This window comes from Salvelinus fontinalis, chromosome 6, assembly GCF_029448725.1.
Source record: "Salvelinus fontinalis isolate EN_2023a chromosome 6, ASM2944872v1, whole genome shotgun sequence".
Classification (NCBI taxonomy): Eukaryota; Metazoa; Chordata; class Actinopteri; order Salmoniformes; family Salmonidae; genus Salvelinus; species Salvelinus fontinalis.
Window position 1 is genome coordinate 12,144,392 of NC_074670.1, and position 22,467 is coordinate 12,166,858.

At 51.2% G+C, this 22,467-nt stretch overlaps 2 protein-coding genes across 4 annotated transcripts in view; one reads left to right on the forward strand and one right to left on the reverse strand.

The window, feature by feature from the left end:
• Positions 1-22,467, forward strand: part of LOC129857058 (disintegrin and metalloproteinase domain-containing protein 22-like) — a 136,526-nt gene that overhangs the window by 89,565 nt on the left and 24,494 nt on the right. Inside the window, exons 7-17 of the mRNA XM_055924961.1 lie at positions 6,635-6,704; positions 8,182-8,258; positions 8,962-9,036; positions 9,268-9,339; positions 10,433-10,599; positions 15,275-15,359; positions 15,474-15,564; positions 15,788-15,839; positions 19,029-19,128; positions 19,334-19,405; positions 19,520-19,612. Of these exons, the coding sequence (XP_055780936.1) occupies positions 6,635-6,704; positions 8,182-8,258; positions 8,962-9,036; positions 9,268-9,339; positions 10,433-10,599; positions 15,275-15,359; positions 15,474-15,564; positions 15,788-15,839; positions 19,029-19,128; positions 19,334-19,405; positions 19,520-19,612 (954 nt within the window). The remainder of the gene's footprint in view (positions 1-6,634; positions 6,705-8,181; positions 8,259-8,961; positions 9,037-9,267; positions 9,340-10,432; positions 10,600-15,274; positions 15,360-15,473; positions 15,565-15,787; positions 15,840-19,028; positions 19,129-19,333; positions 19,406-19,519; positions 19,613-22,467) is intronic.
• On the reverse strand, positions 2,574-6,610 carry LOC129857061 (claudin-12-like). 3 transcript variants are annotated; one of them, XM_055924965.1, is made up of 3 exons: positions 6,377-6,610; positions 5,163-5,418; positions 2,574-4,999 (listed from the first exon to the last, which is right to left on the reverse strand). In XM_055924965.1, exons 2-3 carry the CDS (start codon positions 5,379-5,381, stop codon positions 4,193-4,195), a joined length of 1,026 nt encoding a protein of 341 aa, XP_055780940.1. In that variant the 5' UTR covers positions 5,382-5,418; positions 6,377-6,610; the 3' UTR covers positions 2,574-4,192. The 3 variants fall into 3 exon arrangements, with proteins under 3 accessions (XP_055780940.1, XP_055780939.1, XP_055780941.1); XM_055924964.1 differs by having other exon boundaries at positions 5,163-5,423; positions 6,377-6,609; XM_055924966.1 differs by lacking the exon at positions 6,377-6,610 and adding an exon at positions 6,106-6,330 and having other exon boundaries at positions 5,163-5,423.

Sequence of the window (22,467 nt, forward strand, 5' to 3'; positions counted from 1 at the left end):
CCTAAGCTTGAATGAAAGAGGTGCCGCCCACCCCCCCCCCCCCCCCCCACTCTTTATTAATTCATCCGAGATACGGTCTCCCCCACTAACCCAGGCCACGCCCTGTTCTTTTGTCCAAGGACTACTGAGCCCATCTGTGTGAGACCCTAATCCTACTCACAACACACACCCCGTGGAGTGTGTGTGTGTGTGTGTGTGTGTGTGTTGTATTTCTGTGTTTGTAGACGGTTGTCTCCCCAAACTGCTATCCTACCTCACCAAAAAGGGATTCATCAGGAAACAAAGACAATTGGACAAGAGAACATTATACAGCATTCATTTCAGATAGGTGTTTCTTAACAAAGTCCAAACATTAACCAGCATATTCATGTGTACAAAACATTATTCTACATAGCTCACATATTCTGAAATGAAACCGCATATTAATATATACACATGTATCATGAAACAGAATAATAAAGAACAGACATGATACAGATTGATCTGTCAGTTCTGTTCTGTATAGAAATCTACCATCACATTGACATGAACTGCAGCATATAGGTTTGCGATCCATCACTAATCACATTGGCAACTTGAAAGAGTGAGATTAAACAGAGTACTGGTTGGTGTGAAGAGTGTCTGTGGGATGATAAGAGATGGTGTCTGTCCTTAGGGGGTTGTGTGACACACATCAAAGACTGTAACACAATGGAGAGAGCTCACTCATCAAAGACTGTGTATGATGATAGAGATAGCTCACTGCCTGGTTGTTTCTGCCTGCACTGATGTGGAGGAAGCTGTTCTCTATGGACAAAGGCTGAGTGGGTTTAGGCCTCCCTGCTTGTAAGTGCTCCCAAGAGGTCTGGACCTTTATGGCAGACCTTCGGAGCATGGTTGCTGGTTCAAGCCCATTCCCAAGGCACGTGTTAGCACTGGTTTTAAATAGTACTGGTGTAGTTTGTTCATACTGTTATTACACAGTGTTCTATTCAGGCCCAGTCCATAAAGGAAACACCATGTTATCAGTGGCAGGGACTAACTCCCTCAGGTTGGAAGAAACCTACTCTCAACTCGTCATTGTCTTTGCTACCAGAATGTTAACTATAATCATGTCTCTGCTCTTCATTCTGCTTCAGTCCTTACCAGAACAATGTCTGTCTTGGTTCAGAGTGTAGCCAGGGTTACCAGAACAATATGTCTGTCTTGGTTCAGAGTGTAGCCAGGGTTACCAGAACAATATGTCTGTCTTGGTTCAGAAGAGTGTAGCCAGGGTTACCAGAACAATATGTCTGTCTTGGTTCAGAGTGTAGCCAGGGTTACTAGAACAATATGTCTGTCTTTGTTCAGAGTGTAGCCAGTGTTACCAGAACAATATGTCTGTCTTGGTTCAGAAGAGTGTAGCCAGAGTTACCAGAACAATATGTCTGTCTTGGTTCAGAAGAGTGTAGCCAGGGTTACCAGAACAATATGTCTGTCTTGGTTCAGAGTGTAGCCAGGGTTACCAGAACAATATGTCTGTCTTGGTTCAGAAGAGTGTAGCCAGGGTTACCAGAACAATATGTCTGTCTTGGTTCAGAGTGTAGCCAGGGAACAGTTCTTAGTGGACCTCAGCCTTCAGTGACAGCTAGCCTCTCAGCGGGTTGCTAACGCTCGCGGTCCACTCTTTCTGTCGCGTCTGTCACTCCAAGATGTGACAGCAGACTTCCTGGGGTCAGACAAGGGGTGTGTGTGTGTGTGTGTGTGTGTGTGTCTCTCTCTCTCTCAGAGACGAGTCAGCATGCCGTCATCACAATCTCTGAATCAAACAATAACAAACTGACCTGGTGAGAAAAACTGAAAATTAAAAAGTGCTGTCAGGTTTTTCTAGGCTCTATATTTCAATGTACTGTGTCACTATGTGTCGCTGACTGTGTAAATATGTCGCTGACTGTGTAAATAGGATGGGCCAGCAACCAACACTGCTCCCTGGAATATGTACGAATCATAGCCTATTAGCCTGTAAAGGATTTTTAAAATAAATCCTTTAAAATGCACTTTCTATTCCCGAAGGCCACAAAATGTATCATTTCCATCCGTCTTTCAATTAGCAACTCATTGGGTGAGTTACAGGGACCCATCCAGCCTTATCAGTGCAGATCAAGGCGAGGATACATATGGGATGTCCTGCTGGGAAGCCAAGTGAACAGACCTTACAGCCCATTAATCACTACTCTGACTGATCAATAAAGTGCCAAAGTGGAGCAATAACCAGCTGACACAGCACTAACCCTGAGGACCGGAAACAACCTATTACCCTGCTGCTTGTAATCCAATCTGCCTGCCAGATAGACCCAGCTCCATCTCAACCAGCCCTCTCTGTCTCTCAGCCTTTTGGCTGAACAGTTTCACCCAGTTCAGATCACAGCACGCCAGGCTAAATGACTCCAACTAATACATTCACTCAGAATCACTGCAAACAGGTGACTCATTTTACTGTGGCCTTTCTCTGGCCCTGTTAATCATGTAAAGTACTTAGTAACGGTAAATACATCTCTGGTGGTACTGTGACACCAGTATTAGTCATCGTCGGCCGTGGCGAGGAACACTGATAGTTTAATTAGATAAAAACTTTATTGAGAAAAAGGTCTGGTGAACAAAGATATTTTCCATAGAGATAAGAACATTAGACTGTACATGCAGTACTGCAACAGAGAGAGCATGTCGGATACATTACGGCTGATTTAAAGGGTATATAAGATTAGGTCAACACACGAGTTATAGGACAGTTTGGTCAAAACTAGTGTTTAGGAATAGAATGCAACATAAATCACAGAATCCTCTTCCTCTAGATTGTAGAATCATAAGAAACCCAGTGCATTCAGTCAGTGTTCTACCATTTTAGAACCAGCACAGCCAATGTGATGTTACAGTGTAGTGAACCCCCCCCATGTGAAATCAATGACAGTTTATTTAACCTTAACTAGGCAAGTCAGTTAAGAACACATTCTTATTTACAATGACGGCCTATCCCGGACAATGCTGGGCCAATCATGGAGATACAGCCTGGAATCGAACCAGGATCTGTAGTGACACCTCTAGCACTGAGATGCAGTGCCTTAGACCGCTGCACCACTCGGGAGCCCAGTAGTGGATGAATGAAGCGGAAACAAGAGTAGCTCTACGTTTGCTTACACAGCTCAGTGTAGACTGACAGTTTGATAAAAAGAACAGGCGACAGGTGATGGCAGTGTACCTAAAATAAGATGTTCATTTTGACATTGCTTTGGTCTGAGTAGCAGACAGAGCCACAGAGCAGTATGTGTTCTGGTTCAATCATCTCTCCAGGCACCTTAACGAAGGAGACACGTCAACAACTACCTTCCTGATATAGCACTTTCTGACATCTGCTGATGTAAAAAAGGCTTCATACATTTGATTGATATACGGTTACATCATGATATGTGAATTAGATACAAAATGATCTAATTTATGTCTACATATAAAAAGTTATGGCCTTAGAGCCACTGCTGTACTGTTGATGGGTAAATAGGATAAGAGTAATTTGGATATTCCCATGTCACAGCATATTATAATATCTCCAACGCCCAAAAACAGCATGTGTATAAAACTAGCACAACAAAATAAACAGTAACATGTTACAGTATTCTCAGTATTAGTACAACAAACAGAATAACTAAGCAATGTTCTGAACAATGCCCAGCAGTAGTATTTCTTCAGACCAACAATATGAACAACACACATTAAAACAACAGGCACAACAAAGACATCACAGTCAGTTAGTGTCACTCCCTTTAACATCACTACATCAACTCACGGTTAAAGTACAGTTTAGTTCATTTCTTAGCAGTTGAAATATTAGTGAACACAATATACACAGTGTAGAAATGCTATGAGGTTTCAAGCAGATTTACATTAAGAAGAGATGTACAAATAGGTGCAATTAGAAAATATTGTTTTCAATCAAAATGTAACAGTGAATTCAGACTTCATTATGGGGCATCTCTGGTGTCCTTTCACCAGATGTGGAGCCTGCATACTAAACGGTGTCTAACCGTGCAGTGCTTGGTTGAGTGACGCAGAGTTGTATTTCTAGTGCAGACTGACCAACAGTCATATCCTTCATTTATATTGCACTGACAGTACACACCCTTTACAGGAGACAGGACAGCTAAATGGAACCAGGACTCAGTGTTCTTGCAGCAGCCCTCCCTCAGAGGCCTTGTGTTAGAACAGGGATGTCTATCTCTATGCCAGACATGCGTGAGCGTGTGGAGTAGCGGTGGCCTACGTAGCTGGGGGCGTAGCCCACCTGAGAGGGGGCATAACTCTGGGACGGGGCATAGCTGTAAGCCTGGTTCTGCCCCACCTCTGACCCATACCCATCTGGGGCTGACATCTGGGACATATAGACCTGCTGGGGCTGCTGGGCCAGTGGGGCTACGCTCTGAGGGTAGCCCTGGGAGGGAGCGTAGGGCTGGGCATCCATCACAGTGGGGGCGTACCCCTGTGGAGGGAAGGTCTGAGGGGGTCCGTAGACGGGGGAGGGGGGGTACCCGTTGGCTGTGAGGGGCTGGGTGGAGAGGGAGTTAGGGAGTGTGGGTAGAGGCAGCCAGAAGGGAGAGGGTAGCTTCTTACACATGCAGTACCACATGAACATCAGCAGGGCGGCGAGCATGAGGCCACCGGAACAGCCGATGGCCACGTAGACCGCGAACCCGTCTGAGAAGATGCGGTCGTACTTGATGTTCATCTCTTTGGTCCGGAACAGGAACCACACGGAGGGCGCCAGGGCGATAGCACCGCCCAGGAACAGGAACATCCCGGCCACTAGGTGGCAGCCTGCGCTGTTGACCAGACAGCGGGTACTCTTGATGTCTGTCTCAGCCTTATCAGAGCAGCAGCAGGTCTTAGACATGCCTGCCATACACAGCACCAGGGCCAGGGAGCCAAACAGTAGCCCAGTCGGCAGGCAGAACTGGAGCAGTCTCAGGTCCAACTGGTCCACTTTAGAATACCACTGTGGGGAGAAGGAATAAATGAGAAATGATTTATGCAAATCTCAAATGGCACCATGTTTCCTGTATAGTGCACTACTCTAGAGCCCTATGTGGCAGTGCACCATATGGGGGGAATATGGGATGCTGTATGTCCTTATGATTGTGCGATCATCAGACCCGTACCTCTGAGTCGTAGTAGTAGCAGCCAGAGTAGCCATCTTGTTTCACACACTTGGCCCACAGGCCGTCATAGACGCTGATGTTCTTGGCATTTTTGTTGAAGGTGACAAGTCGTGTCACTCGCCACTGTGGGATCAGCGCCGCCACAGCGATGCCGCCCACGGAGATGAAGGCGATGATGAAGGAGAAGGCATTGGTGGCGTGGATGTCCCGGCACGACATAGCCGCCGCAGACAGGAGGTGATGTCAACAGGACTTCCTGTTCTTTTGGATAAAGAGAGAAAGAGAAAACAAGGGAGATCAGTACTCAGTCAGATGAACTGGTCATCCAGATTTAGAGGCCTGTTTAGCTTTGAATATAAATATGTGACAGAGCATTTCCTATTCTGCATGGCAGGGAAACCTTTCTGCTTGACAACAATCCACAGCATTACTGTACTCTTGAAAACAGCATCAAAGTTTACGCCACTGAGGGAGGTGACCCAGCTACAGGCAAACCCCTTATATGTTCCTATTCACTAACACAGTTGACCTAGAATCTGCATGCGACTTAAAACAATGCTCTCATTTCATTGGAACTCAGACACTTACAAACTAAGCCTATTAGGCAAGTACTGTAGTACTACTCCACAACAGGGGCTGTCCAGAAAAACAATGGACAATAGACTGGACTACCCTTCACTACCGTTGACAATGGTTGTTGCACCGTAATGCAGTAAACTCAATTGTCTCAAAGTAGAACCCGTTATTTACCAATGTGTAACTGGCTCACTATGTTTACAGCGCTGCAATATAACGTTAACTTACCGTGCGGACGTTCTACTGAGCAGACTGGCATAACATGACAGACACGTAATAAGAATTCAGTAGTGAATCTGTGTAGTCAGTGCGCAGCTAGCTAATTAGCTAGCTATCATTCAATTAGCTAGTTAGCCTACTAACTTACTTTAGTTGTCCTCCCCGTATGCTTATGAAGTTGTGGATATGTAATTTAGCTCTGATGTCTTCTACGTGCAGTTTTTCAAACAATGTTGATACAAGCTAGCAATCATTAACCAGCTGACTAGCTAGCTAGCTAATAATAAGTTAGCATCAGCTAACGTTAGCTAGAAACCTGTTGAGCCCTGGATTGTCGAAAAAATGGGACTAGCTAGCTAAACGCTAGAGCTCACAGAAGCTCAACTGACTCCATGAAAAAGAGAGGTCGAACTTCATACCTTTGCTTTTTGTAACGTTAACGCGTTTATTAGGGAGAAATCGCAGCCATTCCAAATTGTTGTTGAGTTCTTCAGTTCCAAGGAGCGGTTTCCCGTTCGTAGCGCACTCGCTTCTTGCGCGTCCCCGTGGTTCGCAAGAGAATGTGACTTCACCCGCGCGTTCATATTCACATTGTACATTGGTTGGATGATTAAAAATATATATACACAAAAGAGAGAAAATAATGACCCTCCACCTTTCTGTCTAATGTCTTGCAGGGTGATGTTCAGATCCACATGATCTATAAATCAGCAGGAGAAGAGGCAGCAGCTTACTTCCTTCCTAATGGTAAGGTATCTGCTGTAAGAGTTATGAGGGGTTGATTAAATTAACGAACTATTGGAAAACTGATAAATGAAATAAATATTGCAAAACTGTTAGTTTTGGCCACACTATCTGATTGGTTACCACAAGTTGCAGCTGAACCAATATCCAGTATCAGAGCCTTAGGCCTATAGATTTAACATTTAACATTTAAGTCATTTAGCAGACGCTCTTATCCAGAGCGACTTACAAATTGGTGCATTCACCTTATGATATCCAGTGGAACAACCACTTTACAATAGTGCATCTAACTCTTTTAAGGGGGGGGGGGGGGGGGTTAGAATGATTACTTTATCCTATCCTAGGTATTCCTTAAAGAGGTGGGGTTTCAGGTGTCTCCGGAAGGTGGTGATTGACTCCGCTGACCTGGCGTCGTGAGGGAGTTTGTTCCACCATTGGGGTGCCAGAGCAGCGAACAGTTTTGACTGGGCTGAGCGGGAACTGTACTTCCTCAGAGGTAGGGAGGCGAGCAGGCCAGAGGTGGATGAACGCAGTGCCCTTGTTTGGGTGTAGGGCCTGATCAGAGCCTGAAGGTACGGAGGTGCCGTTCCCCTCACAGCTCCGTAGGCAAGCACCATGGTCTTGTAGCGGATGCGAGCTTCAACTGGAAGCCAGTGGAGAGAGCGGAGGAGCGGGGGTGACGTGAGAGAACTTGGGAAAGTTGAACACCAGACGGGCTGCGGCGTTCTGAATGAGTTGTAGGGGTTTAATGGCACAGGCAGGGAGCCCAGCCAACAGCGAGTTGCAGTAATCCAGACGGGAGATGACAAGTGCCTGGATTAGGACCTGCGCCGCTTCCTGCGTGAGGCAGGGTCGTACTCTGCGAATGTTGTAGAGCATGAACCTACAGGAACGGGTCACCGCCTTGATGTTAGTTGAGAACGACAGGGTGTTGTCCAGGATCACGCCAAGGTTCTTAGCACTCTGGGAGGAGGACACAATGGAGTTGTCAACCGTGATGGCGAGATCATGGAACGGGCAGTCCTTCCCCGGGAGGAAGAGCAGCTCCGTCTTGCCGAGGTTCAGCTTGAGGTGGTGATCCGTCATCCACACTGATATGTCTGCCAGACATGCAGAGATGCGATTCACCACCTGGTTATCAGAGGGGGGAAAGGAGAAGATTAATTGTGTGTCGTCTGCATAGCAATGATAGGAGAGACCATGCGAGGATATGACAGAGGCAAGTGACTTGGTGTATAGCGAGAATAGGAGAGGGCCTAGAACAGAGCCCTGGGGGACACCAGTGGTGAGAGCACGTGGTGCGGAGACAGATTCTCGCCACGCCACCTGGTAGGAGCTATAGATACACATAAGCCTGAGTAAACATAATATAGAACTGCATAGCTTGGTTACTATTAGATGTGGAGAATGTTATAGTGAATGTTATAACCCTATAGGCTAACAAACAATAATACACTAACCCTCCTTTGTTTTTCCCCAGTTGACCTCCCAGAGCCTCCTTTCCCCAGCCCTCCATTTCCTGGGTCAAAGGTCATCCACAGGAGGAAGAAGAGACAGGTGAGTGAGAACTGTGGAATGCCCCAGGTTTTCCTCCTACTATCCTTATGGTCACAGTTATGGATGAGTCATACTTGACTGTAACTGGGGAAGGAATGCTGAGAAAGGATTCATCTTGAGTTCAGTCGTGTGTGTGGTGTGTGTGTGTACTATATAATCGTGCATGCTTATGTGTGTCTGTATGAGTGTGTTGGAGATAATTAAATAGTGCTCTGCGTGTTCTTCACGTTGTTGACTTTGCATTCTGTATGTTAATTCACTGAGGTAGAAAGGAAGGTGATTTCCTTGTCACCCCTCTCATTCTCTTCTTATAAAATATTCACCATGTGAATGAAGGTTGTTCTCTGTGGCTCCTCATCCTCCACTGCCTGCAGACAGACAAACTGGTGTGGATGTGTCTGCATCTCTCCCTCTCTCCCTCTCTCCCTCTCTCGCTCTGTTCTCTTGCTTTTTTCTCTCTCTTTCTCCCCTGAGAGCTATATAGACAGGGGTTACTGGAAAGCACAGACAGACCAGATGCGGTTGAAACATTCCATCATCCCAGCATCCTCCTTCCTGTTTCTATGATGGGTTTAGGTGGAAACAGTCATCATACAAATATAATGTTTTTACAGTAAGAGAGAGAGAGTTTTAATGCGTGTGTGTGTGTGTGTTTGTGTTAGATCCATTGAAGCTTACGGTCTGCTCTGTGTTGCTCTCGTAGGCCCCGCGGGTTGGAGGCAGTGTGGCCGAGGAGACCAAGTACATCGAGCTGATGGTGATCAACGACCATCTGATGGTGAGAGCAGTCCGTCTGTGTGTGTTTATGATTATGTGTGTGTGTGCTCTTTCTTTCACTGATGTTACCCCCAATAAAGAAGCTTGGGGTTCAGGTATAAGGCTGACTATCTCTCTCTCTCTCTCTCTCTCTCTCTCTCTCTCTCTCTCTCTCTCTCTCTCCTCTCTCCTCTCTCCTCTCTCCTCTCTCTCCTCTCTCTCCTCTCTCTCCTCTCTCTCTCTCTCTCCCCAGTATAAAAAGCATCGTCTCTCTGTTGGTCAGACGAATAACTACGCTAAGTCTGTGGTCAATATGGCTGATATGGTAAGTTACCTAAACATAATATTTTTGATATTGGATATTTTGTCAGCTAGCAGTGGCTATCTGGCCTCCATGAGCCTAGAGACAGTAGACTCATCTGGTCTTTTAAATCTCAACCGATCTAGGGCGGAATCTTCAGTGTCACCGTCTGCAACGATAACTGGTCTCCTCAGCCCCGTCTGTCTGCTGTGCTGCTGAAATCTGATAGGCCCATTGCAGAGGAACAGGGTCACATTTGAAAGCTGATAGGCTGGTGGAAAAGGGTCATCTGTTTGCGTGCCCTTGAGATTTAGTGATGACATAAAAAGGATGCTATATAGGGAATGGTGTGTGTTTGATAGATGTTTTGTTTTAAGAATAGAACTGAAAGCGTCCCTGTCCACTGTGCATTGTTGATTTAATGGAATGTTATTGGCTTACTGTGCAACCACAAACAGACAAACAGACAGGCCTAAATACAGACAACAGTGACCCTTCTTGTACCCTCCCTCTCCTCTGTGCATCAGTCCATCCCTCGCTCCTCTCTGCGCACCTGAGCCTAAAAACAAACAACAATCGTCCCCTCCCTTCCTCTCCTCCATCAATCCTCTCCTTTCTCCCCTCTCCATCTCTGTCCATATGAGACTACTGCTGGTATTCAGCTAAATCACTCAGTCTTTACAGGTGTCCTTTCCTCCCTCCCCTCCCCTCACCGTCTCCACTGTTTATCTGGGCAGTCAAACAGGTTGTTTAATAGATTTTCATCCTATTCAGGCAAACATGTTCTCTCACTGTACCACTCGTCCCCATTGTGTCCTTTGAAGAGACTATTAGCCTCTGTTGATTCTGTCTGGCCACGGAGCAGTGTTCTCATAAGCTGCTCAGATTAGAATCACAAACACTACCGTTATTTGTTGTTATCCCCCCAGACATAAGTCTGTTGGAATGGATGTCGTCATTAGATCTGTTAGCTTTCAAAGTCCTTTAGGTCATTTAAGTAGTTTTATAGGAAATGTTTTGATGTCAGTCAATTCTCAAGAGACAGACAGCACCGTATTTCCTGCAGCTGTTCTGTTGGTCGGATGTTTGGTGTTCTGATGTCACCCTCCCTTCCCAGATCTTCAAGGAGCAGCTCAACACCCGCATCGTGCTGGTTGCCATGGAGACGTGGGCGGCTGACAACCGGTTCAACATCGACGACGACCCCATGGTGACCTTGAGGGAGTTCATGAAGTACAGACGAGACTTCATCAAGGAGAAGTGTGACTCCGTGCATCTTTTCTCGTAAGCCTGTCTGTCTCTGTTTGGGGTGGGGGAGAGGGGGTGGTATGGGTTCTGTCTATCTCTGTGTGGGGTGGGGGAGAGGGGTAGTATGGGTTCTGTCTGTCTCTGTGGGGTGGGGGAGAGGGGGTGGTATGGGTTCTGTCTGTCTCTGTTTGGGGGGGGGTTGGGGGGGGTGGTATGGGTTCAGTCTGTCTCTGTGGAGTGGGGGAGAGGGGGTGGTATGGGTTCTGTCTGTCTCTATGTGGGGTGGGGGAGAGAGGGTGGTATGGGTTCTGTCTGTCTCTGTTTGGGGGGGGGGTGGTATGGGTTCTGTCTGTCTCTGTGGGGTGGGGGAGAGGGGGTGGGGGAGAGGGGGTGGTATGGGTTCTGTCTGTCTCTGTTTGGGGGAGAGGGGGTGGTATGGGTTCTGTCTGTCTCTGTGTGGGGTGGGGGAGAGGGGGTGGTATGGGTTCTGTCTGTCTCTGTGGGGTGGGGGAGAGGGGGTGGTATGGGTTCTGTCTGTCTCTGTGGAGTGGGGGAGAGGGGGTGGTATGGGTTCTGTCTGTCTCTGTGGAGTGGGGGAGAGGGGGTGGTATGGGTTCTGTCTGTCTCTGTGTGGGGTGGGGGAGAGGGGGTGGTATGGGTTCTGTCTGTCTCTGTGTGGGGTGGGGGAGGGGGGTGGTATGGGTTCTGTCTGTCTCTGTGGAGTGGGGGAGAGGGGGTGGTATGGGTTCTGTCTGTCTCTGTGGAGTGGGGGAGAGGGGGTGGTATGGGTTCTGTCTGTCTCTGTGGAGTGGGGGAGAGAGGGTGGTATGGGTTCTGTCTGTCTCTGTGGGGTGGGGGAGAGGGGGTGGTATGGGTTCTGTCTATCTCTGTGTGGGGTGGGGGAGAGGGGGTGGTATGGGTTCTGTCTGTCTCTGTGTGGGGTGGGGGAGGGGGGGTGGTATGGGTTCTGTCTGTCCTTGTGGAGTGGGGGAGAGGGGGTGGTATGGGTTCTGTCTGTCTCTGTGTGGGGTGGGGGAGAGGGGGTGGTATGGGTTCTGTCTGTCTCTGTGTGGGGTGGGGGAGAGGGGGTGGTATGGGTTCTGTCTGTCTCTGTGTTGGGTGGGGGAGGGGGGGTGGTATGGGTTCTGTCTATCTCTGTGTGGGGTGGGGGAGAGGGGGTGGTATGGGTTCTGTCTGTCTCTGTGTGGGGTGGGGGAGGGGGGGTGGTATGGGTTCTGTCTGTCCTTGTGGAGTGGGGGAGAGGGGGTGGTATGAGTTCTGTCTGTCTCTGTGTGGGGTGGGGGAGAGGGGGTGGTATGGGTTCTGTCTGTCTCTGTGTGGGGTGGGGGAGAGGGGGTGGTATGGGTTCTGTCTGTCTCTGTGTTGGGTGGGGGAGGGGGGGTGGTATGGGTTCTGTCTGTCCTTGTGGAGTGGGGGAGAGGGGGTGGTATGGGTTCTGTCTGTCTCTGTGTGGGGTGGGGGAGAGGGGGTGGTATGGGTTCTGTCTGTCTCTGTGTGGGGTGGGGGAGAGGGGGTGGTATGGGTTCTGTCTGTCTCTGTGTGGGGTGGGGGAGGGGGGGTGGTATGGGTTCTGTCTGTCTCTGTGTGGGGTGGGGGAGAGGGGGTGGTATGGGTTCTGTCTGTCTCTGTGTGGGGTGGGGGAGGGGGGGTGGTATGGGTTCTGTCTGTCTCTGTGTGGGGTGGGGGAGAGGGGGTGGTATGGGTTCTGTCTGTCTCTGTGTGGGGTGGGGGAGAGGGGGTAGTATGGGTTCTGTCTGTCTCTGTGGGGTGGGGGAGAGGGGGTGGTATGGGTTCTGTCTGTCTCTGTGGGGTGGGGGAGAGGGGGTGGTATGGGTTCTGTCTATCTCTGTGTGGGGTGGGGGAGAGGGGGTGGTATGGGTTCTGTCTGTCTCTGTGTGGGGTGGGGGCGGGGGGGTGGTATGGGTTCTGTCTGTCTCTGTGTGGGGTGGGGGAGAGGGGGTGGTATGGGTTCTGTCTGTCTCTGTGTGGGGTGGGGGAGAGGGGGTGGTATGGGTTCTGTCTGTCTCTGTGTGGGGTGGGGGAGAGGGGGTGGTATGGGTTCTGTCTGTCTCTGTGGGGTGGGGGAGAGGGGGTGGTATGGGTTCTGTCTATCTCTGTGTGGGGTGGGGGAGAGGGGTGGTATGGGTTCTGTCTGTCTCTGTGTGGGGTGGGGGAGAGGGGGTGGTATGGGTTCTGTCTGTCTCTATGTGGGGTGGGGGAGGGGGGGTGGTATGGGTTCTGTCTGTCTCTGTGTGGGGTGGGGGAGAGGGGGTGGTATGGGTTCTGTCTGTCTCTGTGTGGGGTGGGGGAGAGGGGGTGGTATGGGTTCTGTCTGTCTCTGTGGGGGAGAGGGGGTGGTATGAGTTCTGTCTGTCTCTGTGTGGGGTGGGGGAGAGGGGGTGGTATGGGTTCTGTCTGTCTCTGTGTGGGGTGGGGAGAGGGGGTGGTATGGGTTCAGTCTGTCTCTGTGGGGTGGGGGAGAGGGGGTGGTATGGGTTCTGTCTGTCTCTGTGTGGGGTGGGGGAGAGCGGGTGGTATGGGTTCTGTCTGTCTCTGTCTGGGGTGGGGGAGAGGGGGTGGTATGGGTTCTGTCTGTCTCTGTGTTGGGTGGGGGAGGGGGGGTGGTATGGGTTCTGTCTGTCTCTGTGGAGTGGGGGAGAGGGGGTGGTATGGGTTCTGTCTGTCTCTGTAGAGTGGGGGAGAGGGGGTGGTATGGGTTCTGTCTGTCTCTGTGGAGTGGGGGAGAGGGGGTGGTATGGGTTCTGTCTGTCTCTGTGTGGGGTGGGGGAGAGGGGGTGGTATGGGTTCTGTCTGTCTCTGTGTGGGGTGGGGGAGGGGGGGTGGTATGGGTTCTGTCTGTCTCTGTGGAGTGGGGGAGAGAGGGTGGTATGGGTTCTGTCTGTCTCTGTGTGGAGTGGGGGAGAGGGGGTGGTATGGGTTCTGTCTGTCTCTGTGGAGTGGGGGAGAGGGGGTGGTATGGGTTCTGTCTGTCTCTGTGTGGGGTGGGGGAGGGGGGGTGGTATGGGTTCTGTCTGTCTCTGTGTGGGGTGGGGGAGAGGGGGTGGTATGGGTTCTGTCTGTCTCTGTGTGGGGTGGGGGAGAGGGGGTAGTATGGGTTCTGTCTGTCTCTGTGGGGTGGGGGAGAGGGGGTGGTATGGGTTCTGTCTGTCTCTGTGGGGTGGGGGAGAGGGGGTGGTATGGGTTCTGTCTATCTCTGTGTGGGGTGGGGGAGAGGGGGTGGTATGGGTTCTGTCTGTCTCTGTGTGGGGTGGGGGAGGGGGGGTGGTATGGGTTCTGTCTGTCTCTGTGTGGGGTGGGGGAGAGGGGGTGGTATGGGTTCTGTCTGTCTCTGTGTGGGGTGGGGGAGAGGGGGTGGTATGGGTTCTGTCTGTCTCTGTGTGGGGTGGGGGAGAGGGGGTGGTATGGGTTCTGTCTGTCTCTGTGGGGTGGGGGAGAGGGGGTGGTATGGGTTCTGTCTGTCTCTGTGTGGGGTGGGGGAGAGGGGGTGGTATGGGTTCTGTCTGTCTCTGTGTGGGGTGGGGGAGAGGGGGTGGTATGGGTTCTGTCTGTCTCTGTGTGGGGTGGGGGAGAGGGGGTGGTATGGGTTCTGTCTGTCTCTGTCTGGGGTGGGGGAGAGGGGGTGGTATGGGTTCTGTCTGTCTCTGTGTTGGGTGGGGGAGGGGGGGTGGTATGGGTTCTGTCTGTCTCTGTGGAGTGGGGGAGAGGGGGTGGTATGGGTTCTGTCTGTCTCTGTAGAGTGGGGGAGAGGGGGTGGTATGGGTTCTGTCTGTCTCTGTGGAGTGGGGGAGAGGGGGTGGTATGGGTTCTGTCTGTCTCTGTGTGGGGTGGGGGAGAGGGGGTGGTATGGGTTCTGTCTGTCTCTGTGTGGGGTGGGGGAGAGGGGGTGGTATGGGTTCTGTCTGTCTCTGTGGGGTGGGGGAGAGGGGGTGGTAGGGGTTCTGTCTGTCTCTGTGTGGGGTGGGGGAGAGGGGGTGGTAGGGGTTCTGTCTGTCTCTGTGTGGGGTGGGGGAGAGGGGGTGGTATGGGTTCTGTCTGTCTCTGTGTGGGGTGGGGGAGAGGGGGTGGTATGGGTTCTGTCTGTCTCTGTGTGGGGTGGGGGAGGGGGGGTGGTATGGGTTCTGTCTGTCTCTGTGGGGTGGGGGAGAGGGGGTGGTATGGGTTCTGTCTGTCTCTGTGTGGGGTGGGGGAGGGGGGTGGTATGGGTTCTGTCTGTCTCTGTGGAGTGGGGGAGAGGGGGTGGTATGGGTTCTGTCTGTCTCTGTGGAGTGGGGGAGAGGGGGTGGTATGGGTTCTGTCTGTCTCTGTGGAGTGGGGGAGAGGGGGTGGTATGGGTTCTGTCTGTCTCTGTGTGGGGTGGGGGAGAGAGGGTGGTATGGGTTCTGTCTGTCTCTGTGTGGAGTGGGGGAGAGGGGGTGGTATGGGTTCTGTCTGTCTCTGTGGAGTGGGGGAGAGGGGGTGGTATGGGTTCTGTCTGTCTCTGTGGAGTGGGGGAGAGGGGGTGATGCATTTTAGTCATTTCAAACCATGCTTCCTGTCAGGCTGATTTGTAATAGTCAAAGCCCCAAATGAAAAAGTTGACATTGGCTGTTGGTGACATCCTTATTTGACGGCACAAAAAAGTCTGGGAACCCCGGTTTAGAGATTTAATCACTTCCTCTCTTTTTACCAGAGGGAACCGGTTCCATAGCAGCTGGGGAGGAGCTTCCTATATGGGAGGAGTCTGTTCTCTAACTAAAGGAGGAGGAGTCAACGAGGTAGGCCCCGCTTCAGGATAAAAATGGACCACAATCAGCATCTCTTTTAGGCACAATTTAACAACTTACTCTCTCTGTTCTCTCTCTTTCTTTTCTCCTCCCTTCCTCTGTCAGTATGGCAAGACAGATGAGATGGCCATAACCCTGGCCCAGTCTCTGGGACAAAACATTGGCATCTTTTCTGACAAGAAGAGGATCCTCAACGGTACAATTCTGTACACGTACACAGACACACACAGACACACACACACACACACACACACACACACACACACACACACACACACACACACACACACACACACACACACACACACACACACACACACACACACACACACACACACACACACACACACACACACACACACACACACACACACACACACACTGGCCACACAGAGACATGTATGTTGTGTGTTCCACAGGTGAGTGCAAGTGTGATGACCGTTGGTCTGGCTGCATCATGGATGATGTTGGGTAAGTTTAATCTAAAGTACTTTGTTTCCCAAACAACCCGTCGCACACTGCCACGGCAACAGACTCCATCTCCCGCGGCAATGCCGACATTCCAAACATGTGTTCCCTCTGTGCATCTCTGTGTCGCTGTGATGTCATAGTGTGTTAGTGATAACCCTCTTCTCTAAGAGACTATCTGACCATGTTAGAAAGGATGGAAGTACTGCACTTTTAACCACTAACCCTAACTCACCATAACCTTACCCCTAACTCTCACCCTTAAACCTAACCCTCAACCTTAAACCTAATCCTAACCCTGAACCTAACCTTAACTCCGACTAAGAACTAATATCTCATATACTTGTTCATCAGTTCTGATGATAATGCCACCTTTGTCCATCTTAGCCTGGACAGAAAGTGACTACCCAGAAAAACAGTCAGTCTGACTTAGTTGGACATTTAGACAGGGGAAATCATCTGAATCAGGACAAATAATACATTCACAGTGATTATCTTGTTAGTGTTGACTCTGGGTTAACAATGTCTGGAGCATTAGAAAATACTTTAGACTGCGTTGTAGTTCAGGAAATGTTCCACTAGATGGCAGTAGAGGCTGTTGTTTACTCCAGACATCAGTAACTTCAGGCACTGGACTGTTTGGCCAGGGATTCATATTAGTAATACTATCTGTGAGTGATTGGTCATGTCCTTAACTGCCACGTAGAGTTCCACCAATCACATTCTATGTTCTGAATAATATGTTATACCTCTCTTGGTTAACTGTGGAGCTCTTGTGCTGTCCTTGTCAGCCAAATGTTCACCGTTCATTGTGTATTTCTGTGTGTACACGCTTGCTGCTTTGCAGCTTGTGTGGGTGAGTGTATCTATATGGATGCAACTGTGTGTGAGCGCTTTGTGTGTTAGTATGGAGGATGTGTGTCTTTACCCCTCTTCTTTAATACCTCTTGCGTTTCTTCTCAATCCCAAATGGGACAGCAGGTGAGCAGAAGCTTGGCTGGAACGCTGCTCGTGCAGTTTGAACCAATCGGCTGCCTGGAAGGGTTGTCAGTCATCTCAACCTTTCCCATTCCATCCAATAGCATTACGGCCTCTGTGGCTCGACGTCCCGCCGTAGCTTCGTCTTCTTCTTCAGATGATGCAGTGTAAAGAAATACAGCTCTGTGGTCTGATCTCAGCTGTATTTATTTATGTTCATTATGTACATATATTTTTCAGATTTATTTTCATATATATTTTCAGTTTTGGGCTGATGTCACTCGCTGAGCACTTTTGGAGCAACGGATTGTACTACTGTTATACTCATAGGGGGATCCCTTTTCCCCCTTAAAGCTTTGACAATGAGCCCTACCCATCATGTCTTGTCCATCTAACCGATTGATACAGTCTGCAATGTCATTCCCGTGATTTATCTCCATTAATACTGTACTCAACAGCACTGACCCCTCTTAGGATTCTATCTTTGATATTGTTATCTGACTTTTGCAACCTCTCTGTGGGGTCAGCATGTAACATGTCAAAGGTCAGAAGTTATTATTTACCCTTTCCCCAGCACATGGCTCTTACCCAGACTCCCTCTCTCTACGCAGAGGTCAATGGTATTTCAGACACTCGTATTCAATGAGCAAGTATCAGTCATGCCCATTGATGGACTTTTTATTTTCGTTTCTCAGCGCCTGCATGTCTGTTCCTATTAACTAATACTGACAGTCTACTGTGTGGTGGTTCTCTCCATCAAAAGGGTTTGGGTTCTATCTGGGTTCCTTTGTGTGTGTGTGTGTGTGTGTGTGTGTGTGTGTGTGTGTGTGTGTGTGTGTGTGTGTGTGTGTGTGTGTGTGTGTGTGTGTGTGTGTGTGTGTGTGTGTGTGTGTGTGTGTGTGTGTGTGCACAATTGGGTTGTTAGCCAGCCTGGGGGTGCCATAATGCACTGGATGAATGAGAGACTTGTGTTTGTATCACCCTGGGTTCCTCTGTGTTAGGTTCTTCATTACTGAGGGTTTTACTATGTTGAGGCTATGTTGGGGCACCACCCACAAATGGGAAATGTTCTTTATCAGTCATCATACACGATCCTCTCTTCATTTAGAGTGTTTAGCGAGAGAGAAGAAGAGACCGAGAGAAACATAGAAAGAAGTAAGGGAGGGTTGATGTATATCTACATTGCCAGTGATTCATTGGAGGTCTCTCTCTCTATCCCTATCTCTGTTATTGTGAGCCTTTGTTTGATTGCTAATCAGTATGACTCTCACTACTATTGTAAGTGCTACAATAATCCACACTCAACTCAGCCCCTTGACTTCCACCATTTCCTTTCTCCGGGAAAGCTCCTGTTGGGCCCAGGATTTGCTGCATTGTGTTTACAGCACTAGCTCCCATTAGCCACTCACTAGCATTACTACTCAAAGCGGATACATATTTGCTGTATCATTTAGCAACAGTGCTATGGCGAGACAGGACAATAGCATCTGAGGCTACGCCCTGATTGCAGTAATGCAGAGCAGCAAGGGGTCAACACTAACAATGACAGACTAACAACAGAAAGACCCCTGATTGAGTGTCAGTTGCTTACTAGCAAACCAGGTGCTGTTGATTACTTCAGGGCAAAGGTGGTCTGCAGAAATGTATTAATTTGAGGTCAATCAATTTCTGCAACAAAAGACACCTTTGTCCTTAAGCTATCAATGGGACCTGATTTCTGCCACCACACATCACTGATTGTGCATAGGTTATGATTCACAACCAGAAGCAACAACAAGGACAACAACAATAATGTGACAAATATTATTTCCTCTACACACCATCAGTCAATATTAATCTTGTATGCCAATGCCATACCGTTACTCTCCCTATTCTTTGACCCTGACTTAGACTGTGGTCATCAACAGATAAAAGGTGTGTTATTCTATAGATGGTGGGCTGTAAGGGATTGGATTGGACTGAAATGGAACCAACTCTTAGAATCAGTCAGAAATGTTAGTCAGTCTTGTTCAACACGTTTTGTGGTGAATGTTTCCTTCCTGTTCATATACGGTAATTTGTAAGTATATACCACACTACTGGCCTTCTCTCTGTAAGGACAACGCTAAAGCAACACAAGAGTGGCACAGTGTGTCTCAGAGGGATGTGTGTTGTTGTTGACGTGCTGCACTTGTTTCCACTGTAACTGCGTGACTCTGTGGTTGTGTTGAACAGCTTCTACCTGCCCAAGAGGTTCTCCAACTGCAACGTGGAGGAGTACCATACCTTCCTCAACAGTGGTGGTGGAGCCTGTCTCTTCAACAAACCCATAAAGGTACACACGCACAACACACGCACAGCCCACGCACAACACACAGACACAACACACACACACCCCTGGAGGGGATAATGAAGAAAATAACTTCAAAGCCTATAAAGCGCTTTTCTTAAATTTCACCCAAAGCGCTTAGATAAACCTAACCACTCTCTTTCTCTCTCTACTCTCTTTCACTCTCCCCCCTCGCTCTCTGTGACTCCAGCTGGTTGACCCTCCAGAGTGTGGGAATGGTTTGGTGGAGCCAGGGGAGGAGTGTGACTGTGGCAGCCCAGCGGTGAGTAGCTGAGAGTGGACAGACATTGGCCCTAGACACCTCTGGTCCTGGAGAATCTACAGGGAACCTTGATTCATATGCGTTTGTTTCTATGTGTTTGTGTTCCTTCACTAGGAGTGCGAGAGGGAGGGAGAGAAGTGCTGTCAGAAGTGTACACTCACACAAGGCTCAAAGTGTAGCGACGGACTCTGCTGTAACAACTGTCAGGTACAAGACACTATGCATTGTCACAACAAGCAAATATGCACTTATGCATAATCAATCAATCAAATGTATTTATAAAGCCCTTTTAACATCAGCAAATGTCATGAAGTGTTATATAGAAACCCAGCCTAAAACCCCAAACAACAAGCAATACAGTTGTAGAAGAACGGTGGCTTGGAAAAACTCCCTAGAAAGGCAGGAACCTAGAGAGGAACCAGGCTCTGGGGGGGTGCCAGTCCTCTTCTGGTTGTGCCTGGTGGAGAGGAACCAAGCTCTGGGGGGGTGCCAGTCCTCTTCTGGTTGTGCCGGGTGGAGAGGAACCAGGCTCTGAGGGGGTGCCAGTCCTCTTCTGGCTGTGCCGGGTGGAGAGGAACCAGGCTCTGAGGGGGTGCCAGTCCTCTTCTGGCTGTGCCAGGTGGAGAGGAACCAAGCTCTGATTGGGTGTCAGTCCTCTTCTGGCTGTGGCGGGTGGAGAGGAACCAGGCTCTGAGGGGGTGCCAGTCCTCTTCTGGCTGTGCCGGGTGGAGAGGAACCAAGCTCTGAGGGGGTGCCAGTCCTCTTCTGGCTGTGCCGGGTGGAGAGGAACCAAGCTCTGAGGGGGTGCCAGTCCTCTCTGGCTGTGCCGGGTGGAGAGGAACCAGGCTCTGGGGGGGTGCCAGTCCTCTTCTGGCTGTGCCTGGTGGAGAGGAACCAGGCTCTGGGGGGGTGCCAGTCCTCTTCTGGCTGTGCCGGGTGGAGAGGAACCAAGCTCTGAGGGGGTGCCAGTCCTCTCTGGCTGTGCCGGGTGGAGAGGAACCAAGCTCTGAGGTGGTGCCAGTCCTCTTCTGGCTGTGCCGGGTGGAGAGGAACCAGGCTCTGGGGGGGTGCCAGTCCTCTTCTGGCTGTGCCGGGTGGAGAGGAACCAGGCTCTGGGGGGGTGCCAGTCCTCTCTGGCTGTGCCTGGTGGAGAGGAACCAGGCTCTGAGGGGGTGCCAGTCCTCTCTGGCTGTGCCTGGTGGAGAGGAACCAGGCTCTGAGGGGGTGCCAGTCCTCTCTGGCTGTGCCTGGTGGAGAGGAACCAGGGTCTGAGGGGGTGCCAGTCCTCTTCTGGCTGTGCCGGGTGGAGAGGAACCAGGCTCTGAGGGGGTGCCAGTCCTCTTCTGGCTGTGCCGGGTGGAGAGGAACCAAGCTCTGAGGGGGTGCCAGTCCTCTCTGGCTGTGCCGGGTGGAGAGGAACCAGGCTCTGAGGGGGTGCCAGTCCTCTTCTGGCTGTGCCGGGTGGAGAGGAACCAGGCTCTGGGGGGGTGCCAGTCCTCTCTGGCTGTGCCGGGTGGAGAGGAACCAAGCTCTGAGGTGGTGCCAGTCCTCTTCTGGCTGTGCCGGGTGGAGAGGAACCAGGCTCTGGGGGGGTGCCAGTCCTCTTCTGGCTGTGCCGGGTGGAGAGGAACCAGGCTCTGGGGGGGTGCCAGTCCTCTCTGGCTGTGCCTGGTGGAGAGGAACCAGGCTCTGAGGGGGTGCCAGTCCTCTCTGGCTGTGCCTGGTGGAGAGGAACCAGGCTCTGAGGGGGTGCCAGTCCTCTCTGGCTGTGCCTGGTGGAGAGGAACCAGGCTCTGAGGGGGTGCCAGTCCTCTCTGGCTGTGCCTGGTGGAGAGGAACCAGGCTCTGAGGGGGTGCCAGTCCTCTTCTGGCTGTGCCGGGTGGAGAGGAACCAGGCTCTGAGGGGGTGCCAGTCCTCTTCTGGCTGTGCCGGGTGGAGAGGAACCAGGCTCTGAGGGGGTGCCAGTCCTCTTCTGGCTGTGCCGGGTGGAGAGGAACCAGGCTCTGGGGGGGTGCCAGTCCTCTTCTGGCTGTGCCGGGTGGAGAGGAACCAGGCTCTGAGGGGGTGCCAGTCCTCTCTGGCTGTGCCGGGTGGAGAGGAACCAGGCTCTGAGGGGGTGCCAGTCCTCTTCTGGCTGTGCCGGGTGGAGAGGAACCAGGCTCTGAGGGGGTGCCAGTCCTCTTCTGGCTGTGCCGGGTGGAGAGGAACCAGGCTCTGAGGGGGTGCCAGTCCTCTTCTGGCTGTGCCGGGTGGAGAGGAACCAGGCTCTGAGGGGGTGCCAGTCCTCTTCTGGCTGTGCCGGGTGGAGAGGAACCAGGCTCTGGGGGGGTGCCAGTCCTCTCTGGCTGTGCCGGGTGGAGAGGAACCAGGCTCTGAGGGGGTGCCAGTCCTCTTCTGGCTGTGCCGGGTGGAGAGGAACCAGGCTCTGGGGGGGTGCCAGTCCTCTTCTGGCTGTGCCGGGTGGAGAGGAACCAGGCTCTGGGGGGGTGCCAGTCCTCTTCTGGCTGTGCCGGGTGGAGAGGAACCAGGCTCTGGGGGGGTGCCAGTCCTCTTCTGGCTGTGCCGGGTGGAGAGGAACCAGGCTCTGGGGGGGTGCCAGTCCTCTTCTGGCTGTGCCGGGTGGAGAGGAACCAGGCTCTGGGGGGGTGCCAGTCCTCTCTGGCTGTGCCGGGTGGAGAGGAACCAGGCTCTGAGGGGGTGCCAGTCCTCTCTGGCTGTGCCGGGTGGAGAGGAACCAGGCTCTGAGGGGGTGCCAGTCCTCTCTGGCTGTGCCGGGTGGAGAGGAACCAGGCTCTGAGGGGGTGCCAGTCCTCTCTGGCTGTGCCAGGTGGAGAGGAACCAGGCTCTGAGGGGGTGCCAGTCCTCTTCTGGCTGTGCTGGGTGGAGAGGAACCAGGCTCTGAGGGGGTGCCAGTCCTCTCTGGCTGTGCCTGGTGGAGAGGAACCAGGCTCTGAGGGGGTGCCAGTCCTCTCTGGCTGTGCCAGGTGGAGAGGAACCAGGCTCTGAGGGGGTGCCAGTCCTCTCTGGCTGTGCCTGGTGGAGAGGAACCAGGCTCTGAGGG